Here is a 13,697-nt window from a genome sequence, read left to right as displayed (position 1 = left end):
AGACACACCTGCAGAGGCTTGTTTCAAGCCGGACATGAGATCAGTTTGCAAAATTAAAAGTTACCTTCCGATAGAATGGTGTCTGGGGCTGGTACTTCCTTCGGGTCATCAAACATGCGGGAAAGAGCGTCCGATTTGGTGTTCTTGGAGTCGGGCTGGTAAGTTATGTGAACTGAAAACCTAGAGAAAAATAATGCCTATCGTGCCTGGCAGGGTCTCAGACGTTTGGCAGCTCTCAGATACTCTAAGTTCTTGTGATCTGTATAAATGAGTATAGGGTGCGCTGCTCCTTCCAACAAATACCTCCACTCCTCAAGGGCAGATTTAATGGCCAGTAGCTCCCTGTCCCCAACGTCAGTGTTTTTCTCAGATTGGGTGAGCTTTCGGGAGAAGAAGGCTATGGGGTGCATCAAGTCCTTGAGACCCTGGCATTGGGAGATGACAGCTCCAACCGCTGTCTCTGAGGCATCTACCTCTAGCAGATAAGGAAGTGCAGGATCAGGATGACTCAGAATAGGAGCCGACGTGAAAAGTCCTTTTAAGTTTGTGAAGGTGGCCTGTGCCTCGGGAGTCCAATGAAACCGGGCATTTTGCTTGGTCAACTGCGTAATTGGGGAAATAATAGCAGAGAAGCCTTTGGTGAATCTCCGATAAAAGTTTGCAAAGCCAACAAAGCGCTGCACCGCTTTCTTGTCTGAAGGTGCAGGCCAATCCAGAATGGCTGAAACTTTCTGAGGGTCCATCTTGAATGCCTCTGTTGAGATCACGAGGCCAAGGAACTGGATACTCTGTCGCTCAAACTCGCATTTTTCTGGTTTTGCGTATAGTCCATGTTGACGAAGACGACAGAGTACATTCTTGACATGTTCTCGATGCTGCTCAAGGGAAGAAGAAAAAATCCAAATATCGTCTAGATAGACAACTACATAAATATCCAGACAGTCTCTGAAAACGTCATTAATCAGGTGCTGAAATGTGGCAGGGGCTTACATAACCCAAAAGGCATTACTAAGTATTCGTAATGGCGAAATCTAGTACGAAAAGCAGTCTTCCATTCATCCCCTGCATGGATGCGGACCAAGTTGTAAGCCCCCCGCAGGTCTAATTTGGTAAACACAGAGGAAGTTCTAAGTCTTTGAAAGAGTTCAGGTACCAGGGGCAAAGGGTATCGGTTTTTAACCGTGATCTTATTCAACTCCTGATAGTCCACACAGGGCCGGAGAGAGTGGTCCTTCTTTTCTACAAAAAAAGATTCCTGCTCCTGCTGGAGAGGTGGAAGGGTGGATGAATCCCCTCTTAAGATTATCATCAACGTATTCCTTCAGTACCCCTAGTTACCGTTCAGATGCGTCCGAAAGGGATCTCAGCACCGGGAAGAAGCTCGATTGGACAATCGTATGGACGATGCGGTGGAAGAACTTCGGCCCCACATTTACTGAAAACGTCCAAGAACTCATAGTATTGTTTGGGCACAGAAGAGCATATCTCTGGATCTGGTTCCAGGCATAGCAAAGAACCAGAGGTGCTGGGACATGATGGCATGCAATGGTGCAGGCAGTAAAGTGACTGGAACTTAACACTTCCGGTTCCCCAATCGATCTGTGGATTGTGTGCCTGAAGCCAGGGTAGGCCCAGAATGACTGGAAACAAAGGAGATGAGATAGCATCCAAGCTTAATAGTTCCTTATGATCCATAGAGGTGATTACAGGCAAAGGTGGGGTTTCCTGGGTCACTACTCCAGACTTGATGCGGGACCCGTCTGCCAGGAAGATGGAAAGTTCCTGGGCCTTGGGTTGGAGAGGGATGTGTTGTTGAGCTGCAAAGTCTAAAGTGGATAAAACAACTGCATGCCCCTGAGTCGATTATTGCAGTCACTGGTATTGTTCTTCCCGGTAATTGGAACGAGATGGGTAGGGCCAGGTGAGTGGCACTGGTAGAGGGAGATGCGTGGTTGGGAGAAGAGGTTGCCAGGACCTTGCGCAGCTTAACGGGACAAGAGGAGACATAGTGACCAGCTTCTCCACAATACAGGCATAGGTAGTTCTGCTGCTGACGAAGTCATTCTTGGGCAGACAGGGAATGTTTCATCAGTCCAAGCTGCTTGGGTTTGATGGAAGAAGTCTGGTTAAGAGATGCAGTCTTGACTGGAACTGGACTGGTGCAGATGGGATGCACGGAGGCTGGCTTTCGGGGTAGCATCCAAGCTGTGAGGAGCTGCTGAGTGGATTTTTCTGCTCTGCGTTCCCGGAGTCGTCGGTCTATCTGGATGGATAATGTAATTAAAGTCTCTAGAGCATCAGGAATACCAACCCGGGCTAACTCATCCTTCAAACTCTCAGACAGACCGAGACAGAACTGGTGTCGGAGGGGGGCCTCATTCCACTGGGTATCTGCGTTCCATCGTGTGAAAACGGTTACATAGTCCTCGACCGCTCGGCGGCCTTGCTGGAGCACGTGGAGGGCAGCCTCGGCAGTGGAAGTCCGCTGGGGGTCGTCATAAAGTCAGGCCATGGCATCAAGAAAGGATGACAGAGAGTCCAGAGCCATATGGCGGACTTCAAGTAGGTTATGGGCCCAGGCCTGGGGCTCCCCCTGCAGCAAGGTGATAACAAAGCCTACTTTGGTAGTTTCAGATGAGAAAGTCCGAGGTAGCAATGAGAAATATAGTTCGCATGCATTGCGAAACGCCTGGAATTTGTTTCGATTCCCAGAGAACCTCTCAGGGACAGGCACCCTAGGCTCAGGAGGTGGGTCTGCCGAGATGGTCAGATCTTGTGTCCGCTTTTCCATTCGGACGAGGCTGTCTTGTAGGGTCTCCATGACCTGAGTGAGGGCTGTGAGAGTTTGATAGACAAAGTCCATAGGTAAGGTCCCTCCTGCAGGCTCAGACATGGCGGTTTGATACTGTAACGTACCTGGGATGTGAGCCTGACGTGTGGAGGGAGACCTCCCGTACCACGCTGGCTCGGAGACCACTGGAGTGGGAACAGTGGCGGTAAGAGCACAGTGAGGTAAAGGTGCCTGAGTCCTTACTGCTTGCAGTGGTCTCCTCGCGTGGAAGCTGGAGTGATGGTTGCAGGTCAGCAGATGCAGGCTAGTAGGATAGTGGATGCAGGTCAGCAGGTGCAGGTTGCAGAGCAGCGGATGCAGGTCAGCAGGCAGAAGCGGAGTCAGACTAGCCAGGTCATACACATCAGGGAACACAGCAGAAACGGCAGGCATAGAATAGTCAGAGTCCAGGCTGAGTCTTGGCAACAGGCAATCAGGCAGGTAACAGAGCAGGGTCAAACGAGCCGAGGTCAGGATTGGAGACATAAGCAGGGTCAGGAAGCCGGGTCAACACAGGAACAGAGTACTGGTACAAATCAGGAACACAGGAAACAGAAGCAGATCAAACCGCAAGGGGCAGCACCATTGAGCATCTTTTATGGACTATTGGGCACAAAGCGCGTCTAAGGTGCGCGCATGCGCACATTCGTGTGCGAAGTCCGTGATTCGCGCATAGGCGCACACCTTCTAGAACGGGCAGTATGTCCCTGACAACGACGTATCTGTACCTCTCCTCTCCTGCTATCCGGACCTAGGATTCAGGTGATGGTTTGGATGTGTTCATAGCAAGGAAGCACCGGTCCCTCCACGGCTCTCAAGTAAGTCTTTCAGAGTGGCTCTCCTGCAGGCTGCATAGCTGGTCATTCATTGTGGTGGTTAGGAGTGTCCCAGTAACTGGAGAGCAAATCCCACCGCTGCCAACCACTCCTCTGCAGCTATTGAATCAGATTTCCGATCGCAACGCCTGATGGTTCCGTCATCCGATGCTCTGGGATTCGAACTACAGCTATGTGCCGTTCTAACCCAGTTGTGAATGCTCAGAACAAACACCAGGCAGGCTGTATGTAAGTTGAAACAGGAATCTCACTTTTATTGGATGCACACAACACACTTTTATACATAGCAGTTTGAACACCCCGCCCCAATAGCTACTTTCCTATTGGTCAATTGTAAAGTACACTCTAGTTCTCACTCAGGTCCTCTTGGCCATGCAAATGAGGACTTGAAACAGGGTCAGCAGGTATTGGTCCGATAAAGGAGAAATACTTCAGTATTCCAAGCTTCATGACAATTGCCTGCTCTTGATCCCTGCACACTTTGCCTTACTTACTCCTCCCTTCTTACTTCTCACATGTTCTCTCTGTGCATTGCCTACTCCTGACCCCTGATCTCTGTGCATTACCTACTCCTGACCCCTGATCTCTGTGCATTACCTACTCCTGACCCCTGATCTCTGTGCATTACCTACTCCTGACCCCTGATCTCTGTGCATTACTTACTCCTGACCCCTGATCTCTGTGCATTACTTACTCCTGACCCCTGCACACTTTGTCTTGCTTACTCCTCCTTACTTAATACTCACATCTTTTCTCTGTGCATTACTTGCTCTTGACCCCTGCTCTCTGTGCATTATTTACCCTGACTCCCTTCTGTCTGCGTGTTGCTTACTCCTGACCTCTGCTCTGTGTGTTACTCTTGACCTTTGACCCCTGTATGTTACATACTCTTGATCCCTGCTCTGTGTGTGTTACCTACTCCTGATCCCTGTACTCTGTGCTTTACGTGTACTCGACATCTGCATTTTGTACGTTACACCATTTTGACTCCTGCAATCTGTGAATTACACACTCCTGACCCTTGTACATTACATTAATGACCCTTGCACTCTGTACATTTCACCCCCCTGACCTCTGCACTCTGGGTTTTACACACCCCTTACCCAGAGCAGAGTAGGCTTCAACCATTCCCCTTTAAACCCCTCCCACTGTTACAACAATTTGGCCACACCCACAATTCATTGTGGCACTCTTAAATGCCTACCTCTTGTTCTGAAAGACTTCGAACAATTGTTTTAGGGTGGGTTAAAATGGAGGTGTGGTTTTGTGATTGTGTCTATAAACAGGGTTGTGATTTTGTGGCTGTGTCTATAAATGGGGGAGTTCTTAGTTAGGTGACCCTGAATTTCATTTTGAAAAACTGATAACCTTACCTTAGAGATAGCTGGGACAATGTAACTAATAGGAGTGCAGTAGAGACAGAGAGTGCAGGAAGTTATCAGCTCAGAAGATTTCTGGCAGGATCAACAGGTATTTTTGTCACTTATTGGACAGATATAACAAAACACTTTTAAAGGTATATTTAACAGACCAAATGGGGGAAACAAGAGAAGTTCATTGGTAGGGATTACACATTAGCTTTAAGTGATACAATAGCTGTAATAAGAGACCATGCTAAAAAAAACAAAAAAAAAAAACAAAAAAAAAAAAAACCTCTTCCTATGAGAAAAGGGTAATATATAACATACCAGCACTCCTTTAAAGATTTGCAGGTTCTGCAGATTTCCCTGAAAAACAAAACAAAAACAACCACAACAAATAAATAGAATAGTATTCTAGTGATGCATACTGCAATATGAGCACTAGGGGGCAGTGTGAGAACTCAGGCTCTTTATAGCCACACTAACTTTTACTGATAGTTCTCCAAATAAATACCCATGCTTTATGAAGAGTTCCTGTGAGAAGAATGTCCCTTACATTGGTGATCAGTGGGAAGAATGCTCCTTACATTGGTGATCAGTGGGAAGAATGTTCCTTACATTGGTGATCAGTGGGAAGAATGCCCCTTACATTGGTGATCAGTGGGAAGAATGTTCCTTACATTGGTGATCAGTGGGAAGAATGTTCCTTACATTGGTGATCAGTGGGAAGAATGCTCCTTACATTGGTGATCAGTGAGAAGAATGCTCCTTACATTGGTGATCAGTGGGAAGAATGCTCCTTACATTGGTGATCAGTGGGAAGAATGCCCCTTACATTGGTGATCAGTGGGAAGAATGTTCCTTACATTGGTGATCAGTGGGAAGAATGTTCCTTACATTGGTGATCAGTGGGAAGAATGTCCCTTACATTGGTGATCAGTGGGAAGAATGCTCCTTACATTGGTGATCAGTGAGAAGAATGTCCCTTTATTGGTGATCAGTGGGAAGAATGCTCCTTACATTGGTGATCAGTGGGAAGAATGTCCCTTACATTGGTGATCAGTGGGAAGAATGCTCCTTACATTGGAGGTCAGTGAGAAGAATGCTCCTTACATTGGTGGTCAGTTGGAAGAATGTTCCTTACATTGGTGATCAGTGGGAAGAATGCTCCTTACATTGGTGATCAGTGGGAAGAATGTTCCTTACATTGGTGATCAGTGGGAAGAATGCCCCTTTATTGGTGATCAGTGGGAAGAATGTTCCTTACATTGGTGATCAGTGGGAAGAATGCTCCTTACATTGGTGATCAGTGGGAAGAATGTCCCTTATATTGGTGATCAGTGGGAAGAATGCTCCTTACATTGGTGGTCAGTGGGAAGAATGCTCCTTACATTGGTGGTCAGTGGGAAGAATGTTCCTTACATTGGTGGTCAGTGGGAAGAATGCTCCTTACATTGGTGATCAGTGGGAAGAATGCTCCTTACATTGGTGGTCAGTGGGAAGAATGTTCCTTACATTGGTGATCAGTGGGAAGAATGTTCCTTACATTGGTGATCAGTGCGAAGAATGCTCCTTACATTGGTGATCAGTAGGAAGAATGCCCCTTTATTGGTGATCAGTGGGAAGGCCAGTGAGGCCAGTTACATTGGAGGTCAGTGAGAAGAATGCTCCTTACATTGGAGGCCAGGGAGAAGAATGCTCTTTACATTGGTGATCAGTGGGAAGGAGGACACACCCAATGCATACCTCCCAACTATTTGAGATGGGACGAGGGACACCTATTAGCAAAAGTATGGAGGCTTGGGACACGCCCCCTTAAAGGAGACTTAAACAAAAAAATATTAGTTAAACCCACAAGTTCTTTTTTTTTTTACCAATACTATTCCTTTATATTGGCTTTTGAAACTTTAGAATTTGGATGAAAGCTTTAGTACTAAGAAACACTTTTTGGGGGCGTGGCTTAGCGGCAGATGTAGACGGTCGCATCTTTCTCCTGCTCCGCCGAGAATCCGGATACAACATCCTGCAGAACAACTATAAAGGTCCATCTCAGACTCACATAGATCGGAACCGATCCGGACACGATCGTGACCCGAACCGCCGCTTTCTAGCTGCAAATCCTGACATGACAAAGAGGAATAAAGAAGCCAGAAGCCTCATGGAGGAATACAGCCAAGATGGTGCCTGGGCACAGAGATCATCTAAAGAGAAATATAAAGAGGCAGCACAGAAACTTCTCTATGGTGGAAAACTGCCTAACGATCCTCAGTCATCATCAGCTGCACAAGGAGAAGTTGTGGGAGGCCAATCTGAAACAGATGACACAGCCCCACTGGAGGATGCCGATGGATTATCTCATGCATGGGACACAGTGGGTACTCCCAGGGATATATTCACAGGGCTGCAGAGCACATCCCCAGTTACAGAAGAGGCAGAACCCACTCTTAGGGACATATTCTCTGCAGTGACATCCTGTAATATGTCTGTTACTGCTTTGGCTGATGAACTTAAAGGGGTGAAAGCTGAAATTTCGTTTGTGCGCCATGATATGCAAAAACTGCGAGAGCGCACATCTGCCATAGAAGGTAGACTAAGTACAATGGAAGATGAGGTGACTCCCATGCAAAGAGACTTGCAATACATCTGTCATCTTACAGCCCAGCATGCAGCACGTCTAGATGACCTAGAAAATCGCACGAGACGCAACAATGTGCCTGCTATAGGCATCCCTGAACGGGCCGAGGGCAGGAACCCTGTCACCTTCACTGAGCAATGGTTGATAAACACCTTTGGCAAAGAGGCCTTTTCCCCACTTTTTGCCGTGGAGAGGGCGCACAGAGTTCCAGCGCGTCCCCTGCCACCGGGCAATCACCCACGCCCATTTCTCTTCAAGTTGCTAAACTACAAAGATAGAGACGCTATCCTGTCTAAGGCTAGAACCATGAGTGGCAATCTAGCTATCGACAACTCCAAGATTTCTCTGTTTCCAGACTTTTCAGCAGAGCTGCAAAAGCAACGAGCTAAATTTATTGATGTGAAAAAGAGGCTCCAGGACCTGAATGTACAATATGCAAAGCTATATCCTGCACGCCCTGGGGGAGACTCCTTTGATCGTTCGGCCACGGCAGCACAATGGCTAGACCGGGAGGAACGAGCGCTTAAAGCAGCCAAGTCGCAACGTCATGCACCGGTTTGAAAGTACAATAACTTATCTGATGGCGGGTGAGAAATTATCATTTCCCATTGACTTTCATTCATGGCCAACTGACCGCAGGTTCGGGGTCTGTTGATCCCTTTAGTCTATTTGACAGTCTGACATAAAAAATCCTTCTTTTTTTATTTTTTTTATTTTACTTTACTCATTGCCCCTGGACAGGGTGGGTGAAAAAAGGAGAACACTAGAAACATTACCACGCGGTATATCCCACGTAAGATGCAGAGGTGAAACCCTCCCTATTATTTTAACGGGAGTTTCCACTGCCTTCCCCCTTCCATGGATAAACCATGAGGAAGAAGTATACAGAGGCCTGTATGGCTAGGAGCCCTGTTGGCTTCTACAGTTTACCTATGTTTCTTAAGGGACTTATGTTATCTCACCAGTTGCTGCTTTGACCCACCAGTAAGCTCACAACGGACCAATTCCGACAGGAACGTTGCGGTCCCCTTCTGCTTGTCCACCTATGCACATGGTAATATTGGTTTAACACGTGTTGTTTCTTTCTCTCTACATGTAAAGATAGATTTAATGCAAGAAGATTCTTACGTAGTAAATGTGTGGTTATCACTATTATTGATAGATAGACTTCCTTATGGCGGTTATATTGAAATTTATGTCCTGGAATGTTAGAGGACTTGGTAACCCAATAAAGAAATTGGCGGTTCTCAGACACCTTAAATCTGTGGGGGCTGGAGTTGTGTGCTTACAGGAAACCCATTTCCCTCCTGATCCGGTACCCAATTTCAGCCCCCGCATATATAACACCCAATTTCATTCGACCTACTCTGCATATTCCAGAGGGGTCAGCATTCTGATTCATCAGCATATCAAGTTTCAATGCTTACGAAAAGGTCATAGACCCAGGAGGAAGATATGTGTTTTTGCTATGCAAAATCCTTAGTTTATCATGCATAATAGCGGGAATATATATACCACCGCCGTTCTCAGCCGGGGTCCTCAGGTGTCTGGCGGGGTTTGTGGCCCAATTCCCTAATACTCCACTCCTAGCAATGGGAGACTACAACAATTACTTAACCTACCAATGGGACAAACTCCCAGTCCCCACTCATGTACCTTTGGGAGGTGGGGGACTTACACCCTTTGCCAGATTACTTGGGAAGCTCGGACTGACAGACATATGGCGACACGGACACCCAAATACCAAAAAATTCTCCTGTCACTCAGCATCACATGGGGGATTGTCCAGGATAGACATGGGTCTAGGCAATGATGCGATGTTGCCATTGGTAACGGCATCAGATTATAGCGACAGGCACGTATCTGACCATTCCTCATTCTGGGTGACTATCTCACTCCCTGGCACAGAAAAAAGGACAGGGTGGAAGTTAAACCCTTTCTGGCTTTCCTTATTTCTGGAACAGGACCCCATACGGGACTCATTACAGCTTTTTTTGAAAGATAACCTGGGAAGCGCCAAACGAGGTGTAGTATGGGATGCAGCAAAGGCATATCTGAGAGGCCAATTTATCAGGATAATAACTAGACATGTGCATTCGTTTTCGTCCGAATGCATTTTCGCCCGAATTTCAGGTATTTTCGTTATCCAAAACGATAACGAAAGTGCAGAATCCGAAAAACGAAAGATCCGACATAAACAAATGCTTTATTTTTGTTTTCGTTCCTACAACAGTTCGATATAGATAGGAGATTCGACATGATGATGACAATAACAATCTGTGTCCATCAAACCTGTGGTCGAATGTGCCTAACCTTAACTCTGTTAGTCCAACATTATTCTACATAGAGAGAAAAGATTCGGCGTAGGGGAGAAAAGATAAATAAAAATAATGATGATGATGAATGTTATTGGCTGATTGTAACCAAAGAGATGGAGCAGTAAAATAGCTAGAACTAAGTACACACGTACTTTGGCTTATGGTGTCTGTTGAAAGTTCTAAGAAGATTCGACGGAGCAGGTAAACTATATGGCGTCGTACAGTTTAGCTGCTCCGTCGAATCTTCTTTGAACATTTGACAGACACCATAAGTCTTCAATGACAGATTCGACCTTAATTTGGATTTTCGGACGAATGCAATTTTTAACGAAAAACAAGATAAAAAAAACGAATTTCGGGAGTAACTAAATTTTATTTTTCGGACGAAAACGAAATTCCGAAACGAAATATTTCAGTGTGCACATGTCTAACCCACATTAAAACAGATACTAAGGCATGGGAAACAATGGTAAGAGAAAAGATCACAGAAACCGAGGACAGATTTATAGCCGATTTTTTTTTTACAACAGAACCATTTTGAGGAGGGGGGGGCAACTGGGCACATGCTAGCTATGATGGCGCGTGCACAGAGGCCCTCCTCCCTTATTTCGGCCATTTGTGACGTACCAGATCTACGGCCCAAAATATTAGGAGGCTTTTTTTGAATCTACAGCTTCCTGTAGACAATCCCGGCAATAGAGCAATATTTTCACTAGACGCAGCTAAGGCCTTCGACAGTGTCGAGTGGCCTTTCCTGTGGAAGGTGCTCGAACATATGGGACTGGGGGCAACCTTTATCAAATGGGTCCAACTGTTATACGCCGCACCATCGGCTAGGATTAGAATTAATGGAGAGCTGTCGGGACCTTTTTCCTTGTTTCGAGGCACTAGGCAGGGGTGCCCTTTGTCGCCCCTGCTGTTTGCCCTGGCCTTGGAACCTCTGGCAGCAAAGATAAGGGGAAATCCAGACATAATAGGATTCAAGCGAATTACAGGCACGGATGTAGTATCAATGTATGCAGACGATACCCTATTGTACCTGGGAGATACACAGGGTACATTAAAGAACGTCATGTCCCTTATTAAAGATTTTGGAAACCTGTCAGGCTTCTCCATTAACTGGAATAAGTCGGTGCTGATGCCGGTGGACCCCATAACAGAACCATTACCACAGGGAGCAGAGATGATACAAATAGTGCCCTCTTTTCGCTACTTGGGTATACAGATATCCCCAAACCCATCCCAATACATTGATTTCAATTTAGTCCCTCTACTCCACAAATTCCGTGAAAAATGCACCTTCTGGTGTACACTGCCGCTCTCAGTAGTAGTAAGAATTAATTTGATAAAAATGGTTTGGGCGCCACAGTTATTATATATATTTAACAACTCCCCGGTATGGGTCCCTCGAAAGGGGTTTGACAGGATAGACTCCCAATTTAGGGAACTGATTTGGAGCAAAAAAAACAGCAAGGATTAGACTAACGACATTACAGTATAGAAAAGATGAGGGAGGTTTGGCAGTTCCTCACTCTAGGGCCTATTACCTAGCATCCCAGCTCCAGCATACTGTTAGCCACGCAGGATGAGAGTATGACGGCTCTAGAGTGTCTGGAGGCGGGATACATGCATCTTGATCCTGAGGCCCCCACGGTGAGAATTCTAAAAACATTATGAGCATACACAAAAAAAATGGTGGGGATCAGAGGCTTTATAAGCCACACGCCAATATGGCGTAACACTAATTATAAAGAGATACTAAAGTTAAAAGGATTCAGAAATTGGGAACTGCTGGGAATCCGATACCTGTCTCAACTATACAATGGACCAAATCTCAAGTCCTTTATGGAAATTCAAGCGGAATTTAATATTCCACGCACCAACTTTTTCAAATATCTGCAGTTACGCCATGTGATACAAACACAATCACAACGTGCTCCATTACAATTGACCGACCACACATTGATACAGGGGATCTTCTTGGAAGACAATAAGAGGGGAATGATTTCCAGAGCATACAACATACTCCTCAGTGCCATACAAGACCCTTCCAACCTTCCCTGTCGGCAGGGCTGGGAAGAGGATATAGGGAACATAGACGGTGTGGACGATGTGCCTATCATCTGCCCCCTTAGTTTCGGTCTCCGCATCCCAAAAGCTATCACATCTATACCTGTTGCACAGGGTATATAGGACCCTGGTCAGGCTACACAAATGGGGGATCAGAGACACCCCACTCTGTCCGAAATGTGAAGGTGCTCATGGGGACCTAATCCACATGATATGGAGATGCCCCAAATTTTTCCGCTACTGGAAAGAAGTTGTAGATGTAATATTACAGGTCTATATGATAATTATTCCACGAGAACCAGTTGTATGTCTATTGGGAGCACTGGACGAGGAGGCTTTAACCCCTTTGGCCCATACGGCGGCCCTACGATTATTATATGTTGCACGTAAACTAATCGCTCAACTATGGATCACTCCCAGAGTACCCAGTAGAAAACAATGGGTGGATCAGGTCAACAAATTACTAATCAGGGAGAAACTAACTTACCAACACAGAAATGTTCCACGTAAGTTCTATTCATTATGGCAGGCTTGGTTAGATGTCCCGGGTCTGGCACCACACCAGCTGATTAAAGACAGGCTACTGCAAATGTAATGCACTAACTGCACCTGAGCTGAGGTCGGCCAATACCTGACAAAACGCATAATTTCGAGGGATGTAGAAAACAATGGCGGGTCGAGGCAACTTTTGTGTTTAGATACCTCATGCTCTCAAGGTTCTGAGGAAGTTTAAGTAAAAGTTTGTATTTTTCTTTTTATTTTGCTTCTATTTCTTTTATAAAAATGTATTAAATGACACTGTACTAATAAAATGCATTTCTAAAGTCATGGATATCCTGTACCATCTAACAATGTATCACTAAAAGATGTAAGTTCCATATTGCTATGTTATTACTGAACATCGAGTGTCATATGTTATGTACCGTGAAAGTCAAAAATAAAAGTTTTTTTTTTTTTTGTTTTAAAAAAAAAAAAGAAACACCTTTTGAAAGATAAATAGTGCATTTTATATACAACTATAAAGATCAGACCAAAATAAGGGACAAATGAGGAGGAAAGAGGGACTTTGTTCCAAATCAGGGACAGTTAGGGTTATGCCCAAGGGGCTCTCTCTGAGAACCAGCCTTTTTCAAGCCTGGGCCTTGCCTGCTAGCTTGGCCCAGGAATAATGCCTGATCCTGGGGGAGGCCCTGGGAGGGATCCCCCTGATGACACGGGGCCTAGTGAGGAGGACCTGACGCTGGGTCCAGGCGCTGGTTTGGACGCAAATGTCTTAAGTCAGAAGATTATCGATTGTTTTAGGGCAATTGGAAGAGCTGAAGAAAAACTTTTAAGTTTTGAAGGCTGAACACAAATCCTTCAGAGCCAATTACTGCCAGGCCTGGAGTAAAAATAGTTTGGCCATGAAGCCAGAGTTGGAGGAATTAGAAGAAAAGGTAAATAAACAATCTTTTCTATTGGAAAAGCTGAAAGATAGAAGTGGAGCTTTTAAAGAAAAGTTTGATAATGAGAGGAGATTTGCCAGCCAGACATCAGCAAGTTCCATGGATCAACAGCCTCAGGTAACAGATGACCAGGGTCCATCTGCCTCTGCAGCTCTCCCCCCATGTCAGGCCTGGGAATCGCCAGCGGCAACCAGCCAGGGAG

At 45.7% G+C, this 13,697-nt stretch overlaps 1 protein-coding gene across 1 annotated transcript in view; it reads right to left on the bottom strand.

The window, feature by feature from the left end:
- LOC141121961 (BOS complex subunit ncln-like) overlaps positions 1-13,697 on the bottom strand; it is a 94,031-nt gene that overhangs the window by 38,353 nt on the left and 41,981 nt on the right. Inside the window, exon 11 of the mRNA XM_073611738.1 lies at positions 5,355-5,393. Within this exon, the coding sequence (XP_073467839.1) occupies positions 5,355-5,393 (39 nt within the window). The remainder of the gene's footprint in view (positions 1-5,354; positions 5,394-13,697) is intronic.

This window comes from Aquarana catesbeiana, linkage group LG01 (genome assembly GCF_042186555.1).
Source record: "Aquarana catesbeiana isolate 2022-GZ linkage group LG01, ASM4218655v1, whole genome shotgun sequence".
Taxonomy (NCBI): domain Eukaryota; kingdom Metazoa; phylum Chordata; class Amphibia; order Anura; family Ranidae; genus Aquarana; species Aquarana catesbeiana.
This window is presented reverse-complemented; position numbering and strand designations above follow the sequence as displayed.